This window comes from Triticum urartu, chromosome 1A (genome assembly GCF_056163025.1).
Source record: "Triticum urartu cultivar PI428250 chromosome 1A, HENAU_Tu73, whole genome shotgun sequence".
Taxonomy (NCBI): Eukaryota; Viridiplantae; Streptophyta; class Magnoliopsida; order Poales; family Poaceae; genus Triticum; species Triticum urartu.
This window is the reverse complement of record NC_141873.1, coordinates 587,696,210-587,717,496: the sequence shown is the minus strand read 5'-3', so window position 1 is coordinate 587,717,496 and position 21,287 is coordinate 587,696,210. Positions and strand designations below refer to the sequence as shown.

Genomic DNA, 21,287 nt, shown 5'->3' with positions numbered 1-21,287 from the left:
TTTTAATCTTTATGATATAAATAAGATACATATTACCATGAAAAAAACCAACGCCAAGCAATGAGGTGTTTCAAGCAATGCCACTGACTTGGGTGTTTCTCCTATACCATGTCAGCAATTAACGTGATTAGGTCGATGCGTGGGCCAGGTCTGCAATGCATATAACTTTGAGTGTGTCTAGGGCACATCTAGATGTATTCTAGTTATTGCACATCTAAGTGAATGAATCAAGCATAAAGAGAAAAAGAAAAAAGAAAAAGAAAATATTCACACGAATCTCAATGTAAGATCAATGACATATGACTTAGACGTGCAATACTTATGGCACATCTAGATGTGCTTTAGCAAAACTGTATAATTTTAGTGTTTTCGTGCTAATATCTGCACCGTCGCATGGTTTTCTGCAAGGTGGTCCATTAGCTACTGGCCGGGTCATTTTTCGGGTTTTTTTTTTGTTTGTTGGGTTTCGCTTGAGACGTTTATGATTTTTGCTCGGTCGGTGTATTGGTTTTGACTATGTTTTTTGTAGTTCCACACCCCCCTCCCCCATGAAGACCCATAGCTGGTGCTGAATCTTAAGATTGGGAAGCACACCATATCTGGTCTGTCAAAATGTTCGAATAAACACGTTAGCAAGATCATAAACGACACACAGAGGCACAATATTTGTTAACGAGTTTCATTGATATGGCTACATCCCTGCGGCAATGACTATGGGCGCTCCTCCTCAAGTACCGCGACACCGGGCTCCCCCGCCTACCTATTGCTATCAAGTCATCATGGGTTACAACATGTGGTGTCTCCTAATTATATAAGAGGCCTAGGACACAACGTGTCCGACTCCAACACAACTCGTGTCTGTCCACACCAATTACAACTCCAAGCACGTAAACCCCTGCGTATAAATATATTCGACACAAATGTACCAAACTTCACCTTGAATATTCTCTACCACTCAAAAGTTGTCCATGCGCCGAACCTCCATATACTCCGGACTTGGATTGTCTTCTTTATAGCTTGCAGAGAGCTACCTGATCGGTCTGACCTGCCGCCATTGTGTGACTCCTGCAACTCCACACTTCATGGTTCCATCTGCAATAGTGCTCCCTTACAACTTGTAAAGATGTGAAGCTCCCCTCTCTTCCATCATCATGGTGACCCCATATTTCATGATTTTCGTGGTCTTGATATCCAGATCGCAAAGGAATTCCATACCATCATCATGAAGAGCACCAAGCAAAATTAAATTCCTCCTTGGCCCTGACGCATGCCTTGATTCCTGAAGCATCCGCTCAACTTCGTCAAACATCTTGATTTTGATGTCACCTATTCCAGCAACACAATAACTTTTGTCATCATTGTAGGGGAACGTGCTATGCAACAAAAAAAAATTATGCTACACGATACGACCTAGGATCACTATGAAGATGGCGGTAACGATCGAACTCACCGACGGTGCAGAGTAGCGGAAGCAGTGACGAGTCGATGCAGCTCAATGATCTCGTCGATTCCTGCAGCTAGGTTACACCTCCCAGACACGAGAAGAGTTCACCGAGTCAAGAGTCGAAGTAGACGACCCCTTTGAGGTATCCACGTGTTCCATGGTGGTAGTAGTCCGGCAAAGCTTCGACGTCCAGAAAGAAGAATTGCGAGAAAACTAGAGAGCCAGAAAGCCTAGTGGAGCTTCTCATCTAATTAGGATTCTAGTTCACTTAGACCAATTAGATCGAGATTAGCGCTCATCTAATTACGAGCCTAAACACTTAGGCCAATTAGTCCGGGAGAGCGTGGAGCTATGCGGGAGAGAGGTCCCTTTGATTTGATGTGTCTCAAGGCGGAGCCCTCCCCACATATATATAGGTGGAGGAGGGAAGGTTTCCCTCCCTATTAGGATTCGGCCTAGGGGCCTGTCATGCCTAGTGGCGCCCCCTATGGGGCCCGTGATCTAGACACCCTTGTTAACTCCTGGATATTCATGAAGTCCCCAAGCGAACCTTTATGTACGAATACCATTCCCTTTGCTTCACGACACATTAACGAAACCCGAGGTGAGATAATTTGGTATCTTTGTGATACAACTCCATAATCACTATACATGTTATCCTCGTTACTGGTTTCATTCTCCTTACTCGTGTATGTGTTCCTGTATCCTGTGATCTCCATCACAAGTGTCTGGCTAGACGATAATGATACCGTAATACCGAGTGGGCCCGGAGAGTATCTCTCTATTGTGAGATGATCAAATCCTAGTCTTGAACTATTGCTATCAAGACATACGTTTCCGGAATAGTCGTAAGCCACCTATATTCACATCCATGTACGGAGTAACATGCAGTAGACCCCAAAGTATCCATCTGGCATGTTGACATGCAATATTCTCATGGTCTACGGAACAATGAAAAGGTGAACAAGTTATATGAAGTACCGATAACATAACAATGATAACATCTTTTAGTAATTCATAAGTTGGATTTATCCAACACCATTAATTGTTCCTCCAACAATGTGTTCTCATTATTGACAACATCCTTGTTACTCCTAACAATGCTCATGGTCAGCAAAACAAGATCATCAATCAATACATGAGCTAGTTTTAGAGGCCAGGCTAGGGATCACCTGGTGTTTATATTTCCACACATGTATTTGGGTGTTCCTCTAAATCTCATATTCATGAACCAATGCAATTGTAGCATAGAAACATAAACTAAATAATGAACATGAGAATATAATACTACATTTACTATTGCCTCTAGGGCATATTTCCAACAGGGGCAGCGTCCTTCAAGGTACTTTTTGTTGGCTACAACAAGGAGGGACAGACGATAGTATGAACCCCGCACGTTCTAGTCTGGCTGTGAGTCGAGCTAGAGCGTGCCCCGCAAGATCTTCAGCCCCATCGAGCACGACATCTTCGGGCCATTCAAGAAGCTTGGCGGCCGTGCTTGAAGGCAGCGGCGCCCAGAGGGACGGCCGGGAGGAAGGACAAGGTCAGGGAGAGACGTAGCCGCAAGAGGTGGTGCTCGCCAGCGGGTGGGTGTCCAGCGTAGTCCTGCGGCCGAGTGCCATGGCGCATGGGGCTCAACGGGTATGCTTGGGTGAGAGGGGAGCCAATGAAGGTGGAGCTAGAGGATGTGGCGGAGCTCTGGCTCGCCGGCCTGATGCGCGCGGTCGGGCGCAGGCGTACGCCATGGAAACTGGCGACGCGAGAGGGCTGACGCCTAATGCTAGTATCCTTTCAATTTGCAAAACGGAGGGTCACTAGAGTCCATGTGCCCACGTGGTGTTTTTTGCCAGGTCAGCCATGACGAATAGGTCCAATTTGTGATGATTGCGTTTAAATTTAACTGAACCAATCATTAGAGTTTTTTCAAACAAAAGTCCAATTTTCTCATAAATTTTGATGCATTTTTCAAAAATAGGTAGTTTTTTTGGAACCCTAGTCGTCATACCGATAGTTTTATGTTATATACTTGCGTGTAGGTCTTGCATTCTGGCTTACCGTCGCAGGTCAGGCGAGGCAACCTTGGAGATGGAGTGGTAGGGGGGCCATGCTGCACCGCCACAGTTCTCGCCCATTCCGGCTTGGAGGGTCACACATGCTCATCCCTCCTCCGTACCGGCTTCCCCGCGGCCACTAGCCCACTACTCCCCATCCGTCCCCAACTCCTCATCGTCGAGCCTTCTCCCCCACCCCTTCTCCGTCTGCCCAGCTGCCGGAACTACCGTCAAATTGAGCATGGTTGCTCCTAGCATTTGAATTTGCCCTAAGTGATGTGTGATGTAAGTGCACAAGGATGTAGTAGCTCACTGAATATTCATCTTTGAACAGTAATCAACATTTTGATTCAGTGTGATGCATTGATATATCTCGACCTTTTGTTTACCATATTTTGATTAATTAAGTATCAGAGTTCATTCTCCAAATACGAGTTTAGGCCCTTAAAAACATTAGTTGTATCATTTCGTGTTTAGTAAAATAATCTATACCAAAGTACATTTTTACGGTTTAATTTCATGGGGCTCCTTTTCCAGAATTTTACTTCCATATATAGTAAAACCAAAAACTTCCTGGTTGTCCATCAACTACTTTCTACAGTTTCTTGAGCATATGAAAACAAACTACTTTCTACAATTAATTTATATGGATTAGGATCCAAAATTCACTTGCTAATTTGTTTCCTTAGTTATTTCACTGGTCAGCTAAATTGTATGTCTACCTTCCCAATAGGCTAATACTCCCTCAGTCCAAAAAAGTGTCGCTGTCGGTTTTAATACAAAGTTGTACTGCATCAACGATACTTATTTTGGGACGGAGTGAGTATATTAAATGACCCCATTTAACAGTCCACTGGCAGGCAGGCTATGTTTTCATTTCTTTACACATGGGAAAGTGGCTTTGTTGGTCTAGTTTATATATGCAACTTATTACAGAGTTTGCTAATTTATATATACAAGTTATTACGAGTTTTCTCTTGGGTGAGTGTGCATTCATATTATGCTTACAATCATTTCTGAAATAAATGTAATCACCACATGGACATTGATTTGAGTATCTCCACGCGAACAAGATGGTGGAAGTGATCATATACCTCCGTTCTTAAATCCTTTGGTACTGACTGGAATGTTATAATGAGATCAAGTCATCTTGGAATGTCAAGAATGAGCTTCAGAAGTTGGAAGGGTCATTGAGATCTATGTGTGATGTTCTTCAAGATGCCGAGAATAGGCAATCAAATTCTCATGCTCTTGAAGAGTGGCTGGACAATTTGAAGGATGCAGTCTATGACATAGATGATGTTTTGGATGACGTCCACCGAAGCTCTAAGCAACAAGTTCATACTGATATCTTTACCTGTATGAGCCATCTTCTTGCTTATCCCTCCAAAACTGAGCCACAAAATAGAGAAAGTTCGTAAAAACCTTGATGAGATTGCAGCAAATAGAGCACAATTTTGATTTACTGAGCAACCAGTTGATGGCCAGATGTTCAAACGTAGCTGTCGGATCACTTTGAGAAAATTTGGCAGCTACGTACAGGAGTTGAGTTTAAGCCCGTACAGAAAAATTACTTTGTGGTCACTTTTTTCTCTGAAGGGGACTACAGATTCGTTGCTAGGGGAGGGCCATGGATATATGATGGAGATGCTTTGTTGGTGGCTCCGTTTGTGGAAGATGCTCATCCGTCTGAAACTATAATGGACTCAGTCCCTGTGTGGGTGCGTGTCTTTGATGTGCCTTGGAATAAACAAACCAGCCCATATGGGAACGCCTTGGGTGGCACCCTGGGAGAGGTGTTGCCGTGTTGGAGGTTGATGCTCCGGAAGTTGGACATGGCATTAGCGAATTTTTGAGGATCAGAGTTAAGCTGCCATATAACAGGAGGTTGCAGAAGGAGGTTACGCTAGAATATACTGTCAGAGGAGTAACAAAACAATCTACTTTTAAAATGAAGTATGAGCGTGTACCACACTTCTGTTTCTTCTGTGGTTTTCTAGGCCATGATGAAGATGTGTGTGAGAAGAAGAGGCTTGGGCTGCCATCTAAAGCCTACGATTCCACGCTCCGTTGTTCCCCGTTTAAGAAGAATGAGCAAAGACCAGCTTATACAGCGTCGCCAGGCCAGCCAAGGGCGCGCCGTGTGTTGGACTTTTCCCTGGGCCGTGCTGGTTCTACTACACGGCAAGCCGCTTCTTCTTCAGCGGGAAGTGAGTCTAGACATAATCCAGTTATACCAGATAGGGTTGATGCCCATGATGGGTTTGAGAACATAGAAGGATCAGGTGAGACGGCGGCTGTTATTCAGCTTGCAGATGAGGTGGAGGCGCTCCGTCTGAGGCTGGCCAAAGAGAAACCAGAGTGCAGTCAATCTCAGCAGATAAAGATTCATTTTGAAGCAAAAGCTATGGACAAACAGACTGAACTACAACCCAAATCTCGCAAGAAGAGAAGTACTGGTAAGAAAGTTGTGGCAGCAAGGAAGCCAGGCACTCTAGTTATCAGGGAAAAAGAACCTACTTCGAATGTCATGAACCCAACATTACGGGGTGTTGATTTTTTGGATAAATCTTTTGGTACAGCGGTGGACTTGATGGTATACAATGATTCCATCTTGGGAAAACGTCAGGTTGCAGGATTGTTTGGTTATGGGCACGGCAGGATGCACAACTTGACAAAGCTATGGTGCCGTTCGTTGATGTTCCAACAGGAGGTAGTCTGAAGAAAGGGAAAACTGAAGGTCAACAGCAAGAGGAGGAAGTAACCAGCAAAGGAAGTGAGGTGGACATGGAGGCAGCTGGCCTAGGGGCCGCCAGCGATCTGACGGGGCCTTTGGCACCCCGTCAGAAGCAATGAATTGCTTAAGTTGGAACTGTCGAGGGGCGGGGAACCTTTGCACAGTTAGTGACCTTGTAGCACTTGTGGGTGCTCATTCCCCGAAATTGGTCTTTCTGTGTGAAACTAGACAACCAAAAGAAAAGATGTATCGTCTTCATAATCGTTTAGGCTTAGCTGGTTTTGAAGGAGTTAGTAGTGATGGTCGTAGTGGTGGTCTAGCTTTATTTTGGCACGAGTCTGTATCCCTGGTTGTTCAAGAGGCTAATAATAGATGGATTGATGCTTATGTCCGCTTGTCACCTGATGATCCTTTGTGGCGTGTCACCTTTGTGTATGGCGAGCCACGAGTGGAAAATAGACATTTTATGTGGGACTCTTTGAAGAGGTTGTCAAGACACTGTACACTTCCATGGATGTTAGTTGGCGACATTAATGAAGCTATGTGGGATTATGAACACATGTCAGAAACACCAAGGGCACCGGGTCAGATGTTGATTTTCAGAGAGGCTTTGGAAACATGTGGGCTGATTGATATGGGCTTCATGGGTTATCCCTTTACCTATGATAATAGGCGGGGTGGTAGAGCCAATGTTCAGGTGAGATTGGACAGAGTAGTGGCCACTAATACTTGGAGGGATATGTTTGCTGATGATGTTGTACGTCACCTGGTCTCACCGGCGTCAGACCATTGTCCAGTGTTGATCTCATGTATTTTGGATACGACCCCTCGGCTGGGCCGATGTCGCCATTATGAATTGATGTGGGAAAGAGATCATGCTCTTAATGAGGTAGTGGCGGAAGCATGGGGTGCAGCAGGAACTAAAAGAAACTTAAGTGATGTTCAAAAGGCGCTCGGCCAGGTGATGGGTAAGTTGCATACTTGGAGTAATAAAAAAATTTGGGAATGTTACAAGACAACTTGAAAAATCTAGATCAAGATTGGAGGAACTGATGCTTATGAATGCGGATAGGGCAGATATTAGAAAGCATATGGACGAAATGAATGAACTTTTATTCAGGGAGGAGATGTTGTGGTTGCAGCGCTCGCGCATTGCTTGGCTCAAGGAGGGGGACAGGAACACTAAGGTTTTTCACAAAAAATCAGTGTGGCGAGCCAGAAAGAATGCAGTACAAGGACTATTGGATGCTAATGATGTTTGGCAAACTAATAAGAACGTGATGTTGGATATGGCCCGTACCCATTTTATGCAAGTATTTACAGCTGATCCGAACGTCAACCCAGAAGAGGTAGTGAATTTATTCCAAGCTAAAGTAACGGATGATATGAATACCGCTCTTTGTGCTCCATTCACAGATAAGGAAATAGGCGATGCGTTGTTCCAGATTGGGCCACTAAAAGCCCCGGGTCCAGACGGATTTCCAGCTCGATTTTTTCAGCGGAATTGGGCTTTAATGAAAGAGGATGTAATGGTGGCTGTCAGGTTGTTCTTTGAGACTGGACACATGCCAGATGAGGTAAACTCAACTACTATTGTGCTTATTCCTAAGGTTGCGAATCCAAAGAAGCTAAATGAGTTCAGACCAATCAGTCTATGTAACATAGTTTACAAGGTCATCTCCAAGTGTCTGGTAAATCGTTTGAGACCTCTCCTTGATGTTATTGTTGCTCCTGAACAGAGCGCCTTCGTCCCTGATAGACTTATTACAGATAATGCTTTCATAGCTTTTGAGTGTATGCATACAATCAAACAGGAAAGGAATCAGGAGAATAGTTTTTATGCTTACAAGCTGGACCTATCAAAGACATATGACAGGGTAGACTGGAATTTCTTGAAGCGAATGATGCAACAGTTGGGTTTTCATCACCGGTGGATACAGTGGATTATGGCGTGTGTAACCACGGTGAGATATAGTGTTAAACTAAATGGAGCCCTCTCAGATTCGTTCGCACCGTCGCGTGGACTTTGGCAGGGTGACCCTCTATCCCTGTTTTTGTTTTTGTTCATAGCTGATGGACTTGATGCTATTTTGAAATAGAAGGTCAGACAAGGAAGGATTTCTCCTATTCATGTGTGTCCAAGGGTGCCAGGTATCTCACACCTCCTATTCGCAGGCGACACATTAATGTTCTTCCGTGCTACTCAGGAAGAAGCTATCCAGGTGGGAGATGCACTGGCTATTTATGAGCGCACCACAGGACAATTCATTAACCCGGCGAAATGTTCTATTTTATTTGGTCCATGTTGTGGTGACAACGACAAGCAGGAGGTTGTGCATACCTTGCAGGTTCAGACGGTGGGATTCGACGATAAGTATCTCGATCTCCCCACACCATCTGGTAGAATGTCGAAGGGCAAGTTTCAAAATCTACAAGAGCAACTTACTAAGCGTATCTTACAATGGGGAGAAGCGGCGTCACAAGGGGGCAAAGAAATTCTCATTAAGGCGGTTGCGCAGTCCCTACCTACATATATCATGGGGGTTTTCCGTTTGCCCCGGAGTGCTTGTGATGATCTTACTCGCATGGTACGCAATTTTTGGTGGGGGGCCAAGGAGAGGAAGAGGAAGACACATTGGCGTGCATGGGATACATGGATTAAATCGAAAGTGCAAGGCGGCATGGGGTTCCGTGATTTCAGACTCTTCAATCAGGCACTTCTAGCTAGACAGGCTTGGCATCTTATTGCTTACCCTGACAGTTTATGTGCGCAGGTGCTCAAAGCAAGATATTACCCGGCGGGACGTCTGGAAGATACGGTCTTTTCGAGCAACTCATTCCAGACGTGGCAGTCTATTGTCCACGGTCTTGAGCTTCTCAAGAAAGGTCTAATTTGGCGCATTGGTGATGGTGCTTCTGTACGTATTTGGCGTGACCAGTGGATACCACATCCACTTGCGAGGTTGCCAATATCACCCCAGGGGCGCTGCCGCCTTTGGCGTGTTAGCGAGCTCCTGGACGACCGAGGAAATTGGAACATGCAACTACTTAATCAACATTTCATGTCAGTAGATGTCATGGAAATTATGAAGATCAAGGTGGTGCCACGGTTGGACAGAGATATTATCGCTTGGGCGCCTGAGCGTTCTGGATCGTTCACAGTCCGGAGTGTTTATCGTCTATCATATGATGAGATTGACCGTCAGACTACAGTTGCATCGAGTAGGGCACCGGACGGGCGACGTGCCGTCTAGGCACTTATATGGAGGTGCCCTGCTCCACCAAAGGTGCGTATCTTTGCATGGCGTTTGGTCACAAATTCAATGACAACTTGGGTGAATAAAAAATCACGGAAACTTGAGGTGTCTAACCTTTGTCCGCTGTGTGCGATGAAACCGGAGGACACGTTCCACACATTCTGTAGATGCCCATTGGCTGTTGCTTTGTGGAACGCCATGCAGGAAAAATGGCTATTGCCGGACTTAGCTTCAGCAAGGAATACAGGCCCTGAGTGGCTTTTTGATCTTCTGTATAAGCTAAATGAAGATGATCGCATGCCTGTGTTGATGGTGATGTGGAGGAGTTAGTATGTACGTAATGAAATAGTACACCATAAGCTACCACCTCCAATTGAAGCTTTCTGCAGATTTCTAATTAGCTATGCTGAATCTCTTCGATGCATCAATCATTTTTCAACTACTGACATCATCAAAGGGAAGATGGTGCTGCTGCCGATTGGGTATAGTTCTACAATGATAAATACAACAACACAACATGCAGCCACAGTCCAGTGGTCTGCCCCGCCAGCCGGTCGCGTGAAGCTGAATGTTGACGGGTCGTTCGTTCATACCGATGGTGGATTAGCAGGAGCCGGTATGATCCTACGTGATAATGACGGCAACATTATCTTCTTTGCTTGTCGTTCTATCTTGCATTGTTCCGAACCGCTCTAGGCTGAGCTGTTGGCATGTCACGAGACACTGGCCGACACGACACCATCAGCTAGAACGCCCGAGGGCAACACCACGGCAACCCAACGGCGTACGGTCACACGCGCTATTGGGGGTGCCTTCGCCTCTCCCCAGCGGCGCCCCAAGTTTGTTTTCAGCAAACATATTTGGAGAAGCTAGGGCGAAATTCATTCGAACTGAACATAATTCGATACAACTTATAGAAACTAAGGGAAGATACTTTAGAGGCAGACCACGGTGGTGGAGCTCCTCCTGCGAACTGCCAAGATGTTTCAATGGCGGTCTCCATTCTGGGCCACACCAGGGCTAGGCTGCAGAGCTAGCTTCTCGCCCGACTGCTGCTAGTAGACCTCGCAAGAGTTTTTCGCCTTCGTCATCTAATTCGAAGTCATCGTCTTCGTCTTCTTCATCGAAGTCGCTGGAGTGCGCGGGGGAGAGAAAGTCGTCCGAGGACCACCACTCCGCAGGCGGCGACGCGCTGCCGCCGGTCGGGAAGAAGCTGCTCCGCCGCCAATTGTACTCCTTCTCCACTTCTCTGTCCCAGTAAGACGACGATGACCGTGTGTACTTGGGGTCACGGCGTACCTCCAACGGCAACCTCTGATACTCCCTTTGGATGAACTCAAGTCGCGCCTGCCCGCGGAGCGGCGGCGCCACCGGGACGTGGACGACGTTGGTCGTCCAGCCCTCGGGGAGGACGCAACCAGCCGGCAGGGGCGAGTTGTTGCGCAGGTGTTCGAGCGCCTCCTCCTCCGTCAGCAGGCGCTGGCGGCGCGCCTCGTGACGCTGACTCCGGCGGTGCCGCTCCGAGGACACCTCACGCTCACGGCGAGACGCCGCGTCGCGGTTGGGGTCGCGGTTGCGGCGAGACATGGTGATGGCCTCACGCCGCGGGAGACGCCGCTCCGAGGACACCTGACGCTCAGGATGAGATTCCGACTCCGCGTCCGTGCGTTGGAGCCGCAGGTGACGCCGCTCCGAGGACAGCTCACGCTCACGGCGAGACTCCGCGTCCGCGTCCGTGCGTTGGAGCCGCAGGTGACGCCGCTGCGAGGACAGCTCACGCTCACGGCGAGACTCCGCGTCCGCGTCCGTGCGCTGGAGCCGCAGGTGACGCCGCTGCGAGGACACCTCACGCTCACGGCCAGACATGGTGATAGCGGCGGGGAGACGGTCTGGTCTGGGGATGTGGGGGGAGAGCGGCGGAGACGTGAGAATGCGAGATAGAAGAGGCAGGCGTCCGGCGGCTTTAAATCATCACCGGAGCGGAGGCAGGCGCGGTCAGCGCGATCTTTTCCCTTCTAAAACTCAACTAAATTGGGTACGTAATAAATCCCTTAGTTAATGCATGGACGTTTCACGATCCACACGGCCGCGTAATCAGCGCACGTCTCCTCTTCATGCAATGCATATATAGGTCCTGAAGAAGGGGAAGAGATGAGTTTGCGGGCGATCGTTGGAGAGAAATCAGGGCGCGTGATAATGTAACGTCAAAGAGTGCCATTAGATTGATGCATCGAATCAACGTAGCTGTACACGCAATCTACGCCATCACAGAGCTTTGGAAACCCCAGCTATTGCAGCTTTGGAGTACGAGGCGATGTGGTCTAGGCATGCATGCAGACTACGACGAGATGGTGCAGAATGCAATGCATGGAGTAGGGTCGATGGTGGTGCACGTGGTATTGGCCCAATATGCAAAAACCTAAAATATGCGACTGCATGCATGCATGCAGAGCTGGGGACGTGAAGTGTTTTGGGTCAATGAGGCGACAAATATATTTTCTAGAAGAAGCGACTACAGGATCCAAATGAAAGATCAATTAGTACTGGCTATACTCAGGAAATACGGGACATAGAGGACCGAAAAAAAAAAGAGATATATGAACGTGAAGAAATCATGGACAAGTAGCAAAGATCACATGTCGACTGGCTACAGGAGGGTGAGCAAAATACGTGGCATTTTCCAAAACATATACTGTTCGTGCCTTGCAAAGGGAGGATGGCACCAAGTGTGTAACTTGTTCACATCAGAGGGGTCTATGGATGCTGATCGTAATTTGCGTCACATAGAGAGTTCGGTTTCTGATGACATGAACGTAAGTCTGACGGGCAGAGCTTTCTGATGAGGAGATTGAAAGAGCACTGTGTTCAGATGGGCCCGACAAAATCACCAGGTCCATACGGATTGCCCTCTATGTTCTATCAAAAACACTGATCTTTGCTTCATGATGATACATACCGGGCTGTCAAGGATTTTCTTAGTGGCGTGGCTTCACCAGATGGCTTTAATGATGCTATTATTATTATTATCCCTAAGGTAAATTCATCAGAGTTACTCTCCCAATTTCATCCTATAAGTCCTTGTAACGTTCTCTATAAAATTGCGACGAATGTTCTAGCAAATAGAGTGAAGGTGATTTTACCTCCCGAGGGATATAAAGTTCATGGGACGGTGAATTTATGGGTATTGTATAACGATTTGCATATTACATCATGCAACAGTATGCTGGGTCACCACAGCACATCAATCTTCGCAACCTGCCACCATTCACGCTCGGCCCGCCATCATTGGCGGTGCAAGAACAAACCAAAGAGGAGCCGGAAACGCAATCGCTTGAGAAGAATTGGATCAAGCGGCGTCGAGAAAATCAAGGACACGATTTACAAGCACATGTAAACACGTAAGTGGTCGCATGAACATGCAACAACCGACTCCAATCGAGTCAACAGCCCGCCGCTAAAAGAAAATCAGTAAACACACCCAAAGAGCATCCACAACCACATCCGGACATCCCCGAGTAATACACGTGTGAACCATAGATTATTCCAGCCGATGGTAAAAAAAAATTCAAAAATCCACGAATAGAAACTATCAAAGGAAGACGTTGTGCACTGGTTGTTAGCTCTAAAATCGCTAATTAATTATCTCAAACAGACACATGTAGTGATTGACAACTGAAATAAAAATCAAGTTATTTTCCTGATCTAAGATTTTTTTTTTGCTTGTTCCAGTCGTCAGCTATTCTGAAATTATTTCATGATGTGAACTTTCATATTTGAGTCCTGACCATCTGGTGCTCTTTTCCAGATTTGCTGATGCTCATATTACCAAGATGTTCATACTAACCGCACCTCTCTGTTATTGGCATCTTACTTCTGCAACCAACTTGCTCATGTGCATGAAACTGCTATGGCACATCTATTTGTTTAAGATGTCATGTTGTTCTACAAGCTGAAGTTTGTGTGTACACTATCCCACAGCATGGATTAGTGTGGATGCAGTCATGCAGAGGCCTTAGATCAACTAGTTGATGTTAAAGTGAATCAATATAGTGGTTGTGCAAAGTGTATCAGGTCGTTTCTGAACATCTGTGCATGGAGGTGTTGCACTAAGGGATGCAGTGATCTTTGCCCAAGGTATATTTTCGAGGATTCACTAGATACAGACTGCGACGGGTTAGGTTGTATCTTTTTTTTTTGAACATCAGTACAGACACAAGCGCGCATATACACGCGCATACACTCACCCCTATGAACGCACGCACGCACACCTTACCCCTATGAGCGCCTCCGAAAGACCGAACCGGCATATCATCTTGAAATTTACGAAGTCATCATAGGCACCTCGTCGTTGACGGGAACGTCTTCTCCCACTGAATGCGCATCGCCGAAAATCCTGAAATAAATCCAGAAATAAATGTGAACACCAAGATTTGAACCCTAGTGAGCTGGGGATACCACGGTCCCTCTAACCATCCAAGTCAGCGGTCGATCTGGCAGTGATTAGTGAACTTAGTTGATCATTTTTGTCTTTTGGTATTCAGTTAGCCAAATGACTACTATGTACGGATTGGCTTGTGGTGATATTCCCACCTTCCCAAGAGACAAGGTTGCTTGCGACCTTGTCCTCGAGGTATTGGTAGTCGAACCTCTTGAGCTGCCACACGGAGAGAGGAAGGCCCAAATGCTTCATTGGGAAAGAGGCGCGGGAGGTTGGAAGCTTGTGGAGGATCTGGTCCAAGTTCAAGCTCCAGCATCTTATGGGGACGACAGAGCTTTTCTGGAAGTTTGTGCATAATCCCGTGGACCGACCAAAGCAATATAGGATGGTTGCAAGGTTCAAAACATCCTCCTTTAAAGGCTTGACAAAAACAGCCGTGTCGTCCGCATAAAGGGAGGTCCAGAAGCAAGTGCCACCCCCTCTGATCTTGTGAAGAATCCCACGGCGAGGGGCCACATTAAAACTTGTTGGAGAGGATCAATGACAATGACAAAGAGGAGAGGAGATAGTGGATCTCTTTGTCGAAGACCCTTTCCGTGTTTGATGGCATTGCCGGGTATCCCATTGAGAATGATTCTCGAGGAAGATGTCTTAAGAAGAGCGGTGATCCACTCCCTGAACTTGTTTGGGAAGCCTCTCCTTTGAAGGAGGTCCAGGATGTATTCCCCCCGCACAGAATCATTGGCATGTTACGTATGTACTACGTACATATGCAATCGTGTTGACGGTAGCTCCACCTTCTACCACAATTAATTAGTTGGGAAGTCTCCACCATCCATTGAAAAGACAAAATTTAAGACCACAAACAAAGAAAGTTACAGCGAACAAATTCAGCTCGAGATTAGCTTCGGACAAGGTATATTTCTACAGTTTGCTTCATCAAAGTAAGATAGCTTGAGTGAAATCCATTCATACGCAAATTATTAGTTCTGCTCTGATTGCTAGAACTAGAACATGTAGGTTCATGACTTCAAAATTCTCATGGAAACCAGTACAAGATACCGGATATAGATTTAGTGACATCGCATATTCCAAAATATGCTCAGAAAATAGCCTTGAAATATTTTCATATAATAATTGGTAACTCCTTTTTGAATATTGCATCCACTAAAGTTTGATAGTTCATTCATGAGTGTTTTAAGTTCTGTGGCAGGCCACATCGATGATGTATTGTGGAATTTTTTAGAGATATGTTGACAAGATTGCATTTGTGAAATACTCCAAAAATGGATTTGTCTATGGGGAGGTTGATCTTTGTTCCCGTGCCCTATTTTTGTATCTACTTTTTTGTTTTTTCATTAAGTTATTTTCTTCACAAAATGTACCTTTGTCTCTAAGTTCTTTTAAATGTAAAAGTTGAAATGAGAGAATCAAGAGATAGCTATTCTGTTTTTCAAAACTAAGAAATGAAAAAAAAAAAAAAATCAAAACAAATACTAGAAAAATTCAAAAAACTTCAAAAAAATTGCATGGTAGATAATTTGATGCATGAAGTCTGTTTCAATCTTCAAATCATTTGGAAATCTTAGCAGCTCCTGGCAAAAAAAGAAAATATTTGAAAATTGAAGCGGACCTCACACATTGAATTTTCTACCTTGCACAAAAAATTGGATTTTTTTGTGATTTTTTTTCTGACCGGGTGCAGATGAGTCTGGGCACCGAAACGCTGCACTCCTAACTAAGATTTTTTTGCGAGAAAATGCGCTCCTAATTAAGCTACTTATGTGAAATATGAACACTGCAGTATGGATAATGGATCACGACGGTTTGCGGCTCCGCCGCCCAGCCGATGGGCCACGACACGGCAGCGATGACGAGGAAGACGCCCCACTGTCCCAATCCCAGCCTCTTGGTGCCGGCAACCTCGACCATGACCACCTGCAGGACGAGCGTCTCGGCGACGGCGATGATGACCAGGAACATCATCCTGTTCTTGAGCACCCCGACCCGGCGAACACGTTCTTCTTCTCGACCTCCCGCGTGTTGAACTCGTTGAACACCTAGCAGAGCACGAACACGCTGAAGATCATGGTGCCGTTGGCCTTCTCATCAGTGCTGAAGAGGTACCGGCCCCGGTACTAGAGCGCCAGCAGCACGGCGATCTGGAACGCCGCCTGCACGGCGAGGTTGCTGATGAGCGGCGCCGTGCGGCCAATGGGCCGGCGGTTCATGAGCGTCTTGGTGGGCGTATCCGTGGCCGGCGCCATAGCGCTTGTGGTGTCCATGATCAGGTTCACCCACAGGTCGCCGACACAAAGTCGATGATGAGGACTGCGATGTGGGAATGGCTAGAAATCAGTCAGCTGAATTTTTGGTTTGATGTCAGTCGATTTTTGCACCGCTGGATGGAAAATCAATGGCCCACAGTCTTCTTCAACCTCTGGACACATCTCCTTCCTTCATTCATTCAGAAATCTATTGACGCCGAATTCGCATCAGCTGACTGGTGTGCAGCTAAACTGCTGCGATGTTGACGGTGAGCTGGAGCTGGATCAACTTCTGGATGTCCAACTTGTAGTTGAGGATGATGATGTCGGAGCTCGCCTCGGCCACCTGGACGCCCATGGACAGCCCGACGTCGGCCTCCTTGAGCGCCGGCGCGTCGTTGGTGCTGTCGCCGGTTACGGCTGCCACGTGGCCCTTCTGCCCCGGCGACATGGTGCGGAACTCGTGCCCCTCGATGAGCTCGTTGCCTGGCCTGGTGTGGTTGCTGACGGCGGACACGAAAACATGTTTTAGAGCCTATGTATCCGGGTACTTCTTATTCAACCACTTATTCCTGCATCACGATTAGTGCAAATAATTTTTTCTTTTTTGTTTCTCTCATATAGAACATGTATATGTACTTCAACTTTGCAGCACAACAAAGCTTTCTATGTAGAATGTGGGATAAAACTTACAAATTTTTTGGTCCAACATAAATATACAAAATGAGATTTGTTTGATTAAAAAAATCTTATTTTTCATATTTATGTCGGACAAAAAAATCTAAAAGTTTTATCTCACATTCTAGTTACAAAGTTATGTTATACTGCAAAGTTTGAAGTTCAAGACATGTTTTATATGAGAGGAAAAAAAGAGAAAATTCCATGTAATAAAGTAGTTGTGTAGCACAGATCTCAAAGCAACATTGAAGTGCTAGGATAGTGAGGCCCGGGTGCATAAGCTCACAAAATCTGCATTCACGGCGGACACGGCAGCGAGGAGACGAGCAACACCGCGAGGAAGATGCTGACGCCGTTGTACCATCGGTCCTTGAGGCCGTGCTCCTTGATGCCGAAGCCGAGGGAGAGGAGGAGCACGATGAGGAAGACGTCCTTGAGCGCGTCCTAGACGTGGCTGAAGAAGCTCTTGGGCTTGGGTTTCGGGTTCGTGTTCGTGTTCCCGCCCAACGACTACCTGTGGATGCCGCGCTCGGCGTCGGACGCTTGAGCGACATACTGGCCTGTGCAGCAAGCGGAAGGCAAACCCTAACCTTTACCAGTTCCGATCCGACCAAACCAGCGACCGGGAAGGCGGCTTCTTTGCAGGCCTGCGACGATGGCGGCTTCCCTCCGCTCAGCTGCGACGAGGATCCTGCGTCCGGCGGCGGGGCAGCTTCGCCGGCTCGCGCACACCGACAGGATATCTTCCCTCTCTTGCAATATAATAAACGGACAGCGTTGGGGACAGTGTTAAGCAATTTTTTGGTTTCCGTAAAATAAAATATTTTTTCACAAGAGATGGATATAATAGATCTATACTTGTAGGCAGTAGGTTTCCGCTATCCTGTGGGTAGGTGTGGTCGGGCGTGGCCCGGGATTTGCTCGCGGGAGGTGCTCGGGCTCTCCTCAAGGGTAAGGTGGTCGGTGGTGGTGGTCGGCTTTCCGCTATCCTTTCGGGAAGAGTGCCGGTTATTACGGTTAAGGCGTTGCACGAGCGGGCTCAGCGGCGGCCGTCGGTAGTCACGGGATGGTGTCCCCTCCGGTCCACGGGGATTGGCGGGGGATGTATAGGTGTGGAAGCCCCCTACTGTGGGGGCATCGACCCAAATTCCGTGACTAGTGTCGGGCTAGGACTGAAAGGAGACCCCTTTCTTTCCTCCTTTCGAGCTTGGTGCTCCGTGATGTGGATGGATGGTGGTGGCTTGGACGTGGATGCCGGAGCGGCGGCTCAAGATGGCAGTCCGCATGGTTTGCTCCTCTGCGGGCACCATGTCGGTGATGGTGGCTCTCCCTCTTGGTCGTGTGGGTGGCAGGAGGGTAGCGCTAGGTGGCTCGGGCGTTCTCCCCGTCGTTGGCAGTGGCATTGCCTCGATCTTGACATGGGAAGCCGATCTCGTTGCGCCTGTCCTGAAGACCTCGTGTGGCACGGGGGAGCTGCCGAGCGAAAGCTCCGTGCTTTGTCGCCGACGACGGCGGCGCTTGCGGGCGCCGCTATCTTCTTGAAGACATCGTCGTGGTGTTCCTCTTCGTGCCAGGAATCCGGGTGAAGACCCTTGTCTCTTCTATACTCGACAGCGGCGACGCTTTGCGTAGTTTTCCCTTCTGAGGGCGTTGTCGTGGAGCTTAGGTGTTTAGGACTTTGTGTGGCGTTGTACTCGGTTTTTCCAATGCTTTCTTTCGGTAGTGTAGTAGTTCTGCGTGATCCGGTTATCTTAGGATAGGCATTGTATGAGGGTTACCTCTCCATCTTGTATCGTTCGGCTGTGTACTTGGTTCGATGAATGCTTTATATATAAATCAGGGCGAAAGCCTGTTTCGGGAGTCGGTTTCTGGAAGTAGTATTGCTACTGATATTATCTCATCTCCAGACAAGTTGCTTCCCAGTTCTTATTTCTTTTGGAATCTTTTTTGTTCGATGCATAGTTGCAGGTATATTTTCATGTACAAGTTCTTTCAATGTTACTCTGATGCTTCAACTAAAGCTACCTCGCTACTAACATATATTCACATATGACTAAAAGAATCATCTGCTACAGATTTCAGAAACTGTTCACCTACAATATATTTGGTTACTTCTTTTTGTTCAGTTTTGGGCTTTCAACTCCCCGTTGTAAGTATATGTACATTAACTCTCAATGCAATAAACTTAAAACAAGCATCTTTTTAATTTACAACAAGATTGATACTTTGCTGTGCTACTTGACATTTTGTCATCTTATTTGTTTCCATAGCCAGATCAACTGCCTAGTGTGCTCTTACTATGAAATGGACAGTAAAACCGTATTCCTTTTTGCTTATAGATAGAATTATGTCGATATATGTTGTACTTGGACCACATCTCCTGTCAAGATTATTTGGTCATCAATTCTCAATGCTCCTTGTGTGTTTCCAGCTTTCCAGATCCACTCCTCCCTTGGAGAAAGGATGCCTTGCAGCCCAAATCCAGCAGAAGAAGGAGTTGTATGATCTCGTCGCTCTAGCCCAGGCCAATTCCATGGCTTCCCGGCCAGAAACATGTGCTCAACACTCTCTGCACTCAAGTCAAGCCAAAGACCACATGACCCTCAATAACACTCTCTGCACTCAAGTCAAGCCAAAGACCACATGACCCTCAATAACACTCTCTGCACTCAAGTCAAGCCAAAGACCACATGACCCTCAATAACACTCTCTGCACTCAAGTCAAGCCAAAGACCACATGACCCTCAATAACACTCTCTGCACTCAAGTCAAGCCAAAGACCACATGACCCTCAATAACACTCTCTGCACTCAAGTCAAGCCAAAGACCACATGACCCTCAATAACACTCTCTGCACTCAAGTCAAGCCAAAGACCACATGACCCTCAATAACACTCTCTGCACTCAAGTCAAGCCAAAGACCACATGACCCTCAATGGTACCAGATTTGTTTCTCCTCTGCTACACGAGTTGATATATACTTATTACTCTAGTTCTTGCCATCTCATCCACCTGCCTGCAGGCGGCAGATAACTAGAGCCAAGAAGCTGACAAAGTGGACTGCAACAGCATTTGTTTGGATTACTGGTGGGATCATTCTTGGTGGCCTTGCTGCCCGCCAAAGTGTAATACAAGAGCAGGAGGGTTGTCTTTTGGCTGCTGAGAGTGCGCTCCAAGACAGTGGAGCCAAGCAAGTCAACAAAAGTAAACTGTAGAAGCAAATGCATAGCTTGTTAGGCTACCCGTGATGATAGTATCATAGGTAGTATCATGCATGCCAACTAAGCAATTTTGATGAGATGGCATAGAATTAAATGAAGAAAGAGATGCTTGAGTATCATATCATGATACCGTATCATATTAAATGATGTGCTACTTTGTGTCATGCATGGCAATAAATGTAGTACTATATGATACCAACATATGATACTTTGCATTACGGATGTAGTTTCATACACTAGTATCATATGCATGATACTAGTATATGATACTCCCCATTACAACCAGCCTTAGACGGACACCATATTATTTGCGTCTCTTGAAATATGTCTATGATCCGACACCTATTAATTGAGTAGTAGTATTAATTACTAGATGATCTGTGATCGCATTGTAAGATAATCTCTGATGTTGCTGACATGGTATGCTATCCTTTCTGGGCGAAATTTGACTAAATCTAGTGAATTCTGACATGGTATCGCACACATAGAAATGAAGGAAACTTGACTGAATCTAGTGAAACTTGACAGTCAAGTTTAAAATTGCAATTCTGGGCGAAACTTGACTAAATCACAATGCGTAATTCTAGTGAAACTTGTCTGAATCATTCAATGACAATGATATGGATGCAAACACATTCAGTACTTCACTTGTTCTCATCTCACTTTATTTGTTTGCTGGTTCAGGTAGCCAGCAGAAACTTTATTTGCTGAAACCACAATGACAATGACAATTCTTGTGGTGGTTCTCATCTCACTACCACGCAATTCTTGTGCTGAAACCACAATGACAATTTGGTCCTGACTAACATCTGCTGGCTATATATATATATGTCCAGTAGGATGTACTCTTGCAAGCCACAACCAACTCAAGAAAAGTGACCCACTTAACATATATTGTACTGATACCACAATGACAATTTGGTTCTGAAGCACCACAACCAGTTCTGGTTGTTGTCATCTCACAATGACAATTATCGTTTGTTGTCATGTCACCATTCTTCAAGTGCAGGTTGCAATCTTTTCTATTTACGTGTGTGGTAGATCAGGCACCTGTGAAGTGATGCATTCGATGCGCCAAGCGTGCCATGACTTGCCATCGTTATCACACACCATCTGCAAAACCCAACGTCATTGTTGCCAACCGTGTTGACAAGGTCCAGCCAGCAGCTGCTCGTTGTAGTATCATGTTGTACG

At 46.3% G+C, this 21,287-nt stretch overlaps 1 protein-coding gene across 1 annotated transcript; it reads left to right on the top strand.

Annotated features, from left to right (window-relative positions):
* The first annotated feature begins 17,512 nt into the window (after positions 1–17,512).
* LOC147993160 (uncharacterized) lies at positions 17,513–20,087 on the top strand. Its single transcript, XM_087539246.1, has 4 exons — positions 17,513–17,607; positions 19,300–19,498; positions 19,782–19,810; positions 19,895–20,087. Exons 1-4 carry the CDS (start codon positions 17,528–17,530, stop codon positions 20,085–20,087), a joined length of 501 nt encoding a protein of 166 aa, XP_087395372.1. The 5' UTR covers positions 17,513–17,527.
* Positions 20,088–21,287: the final 1,200 nt, after the last annotated feature.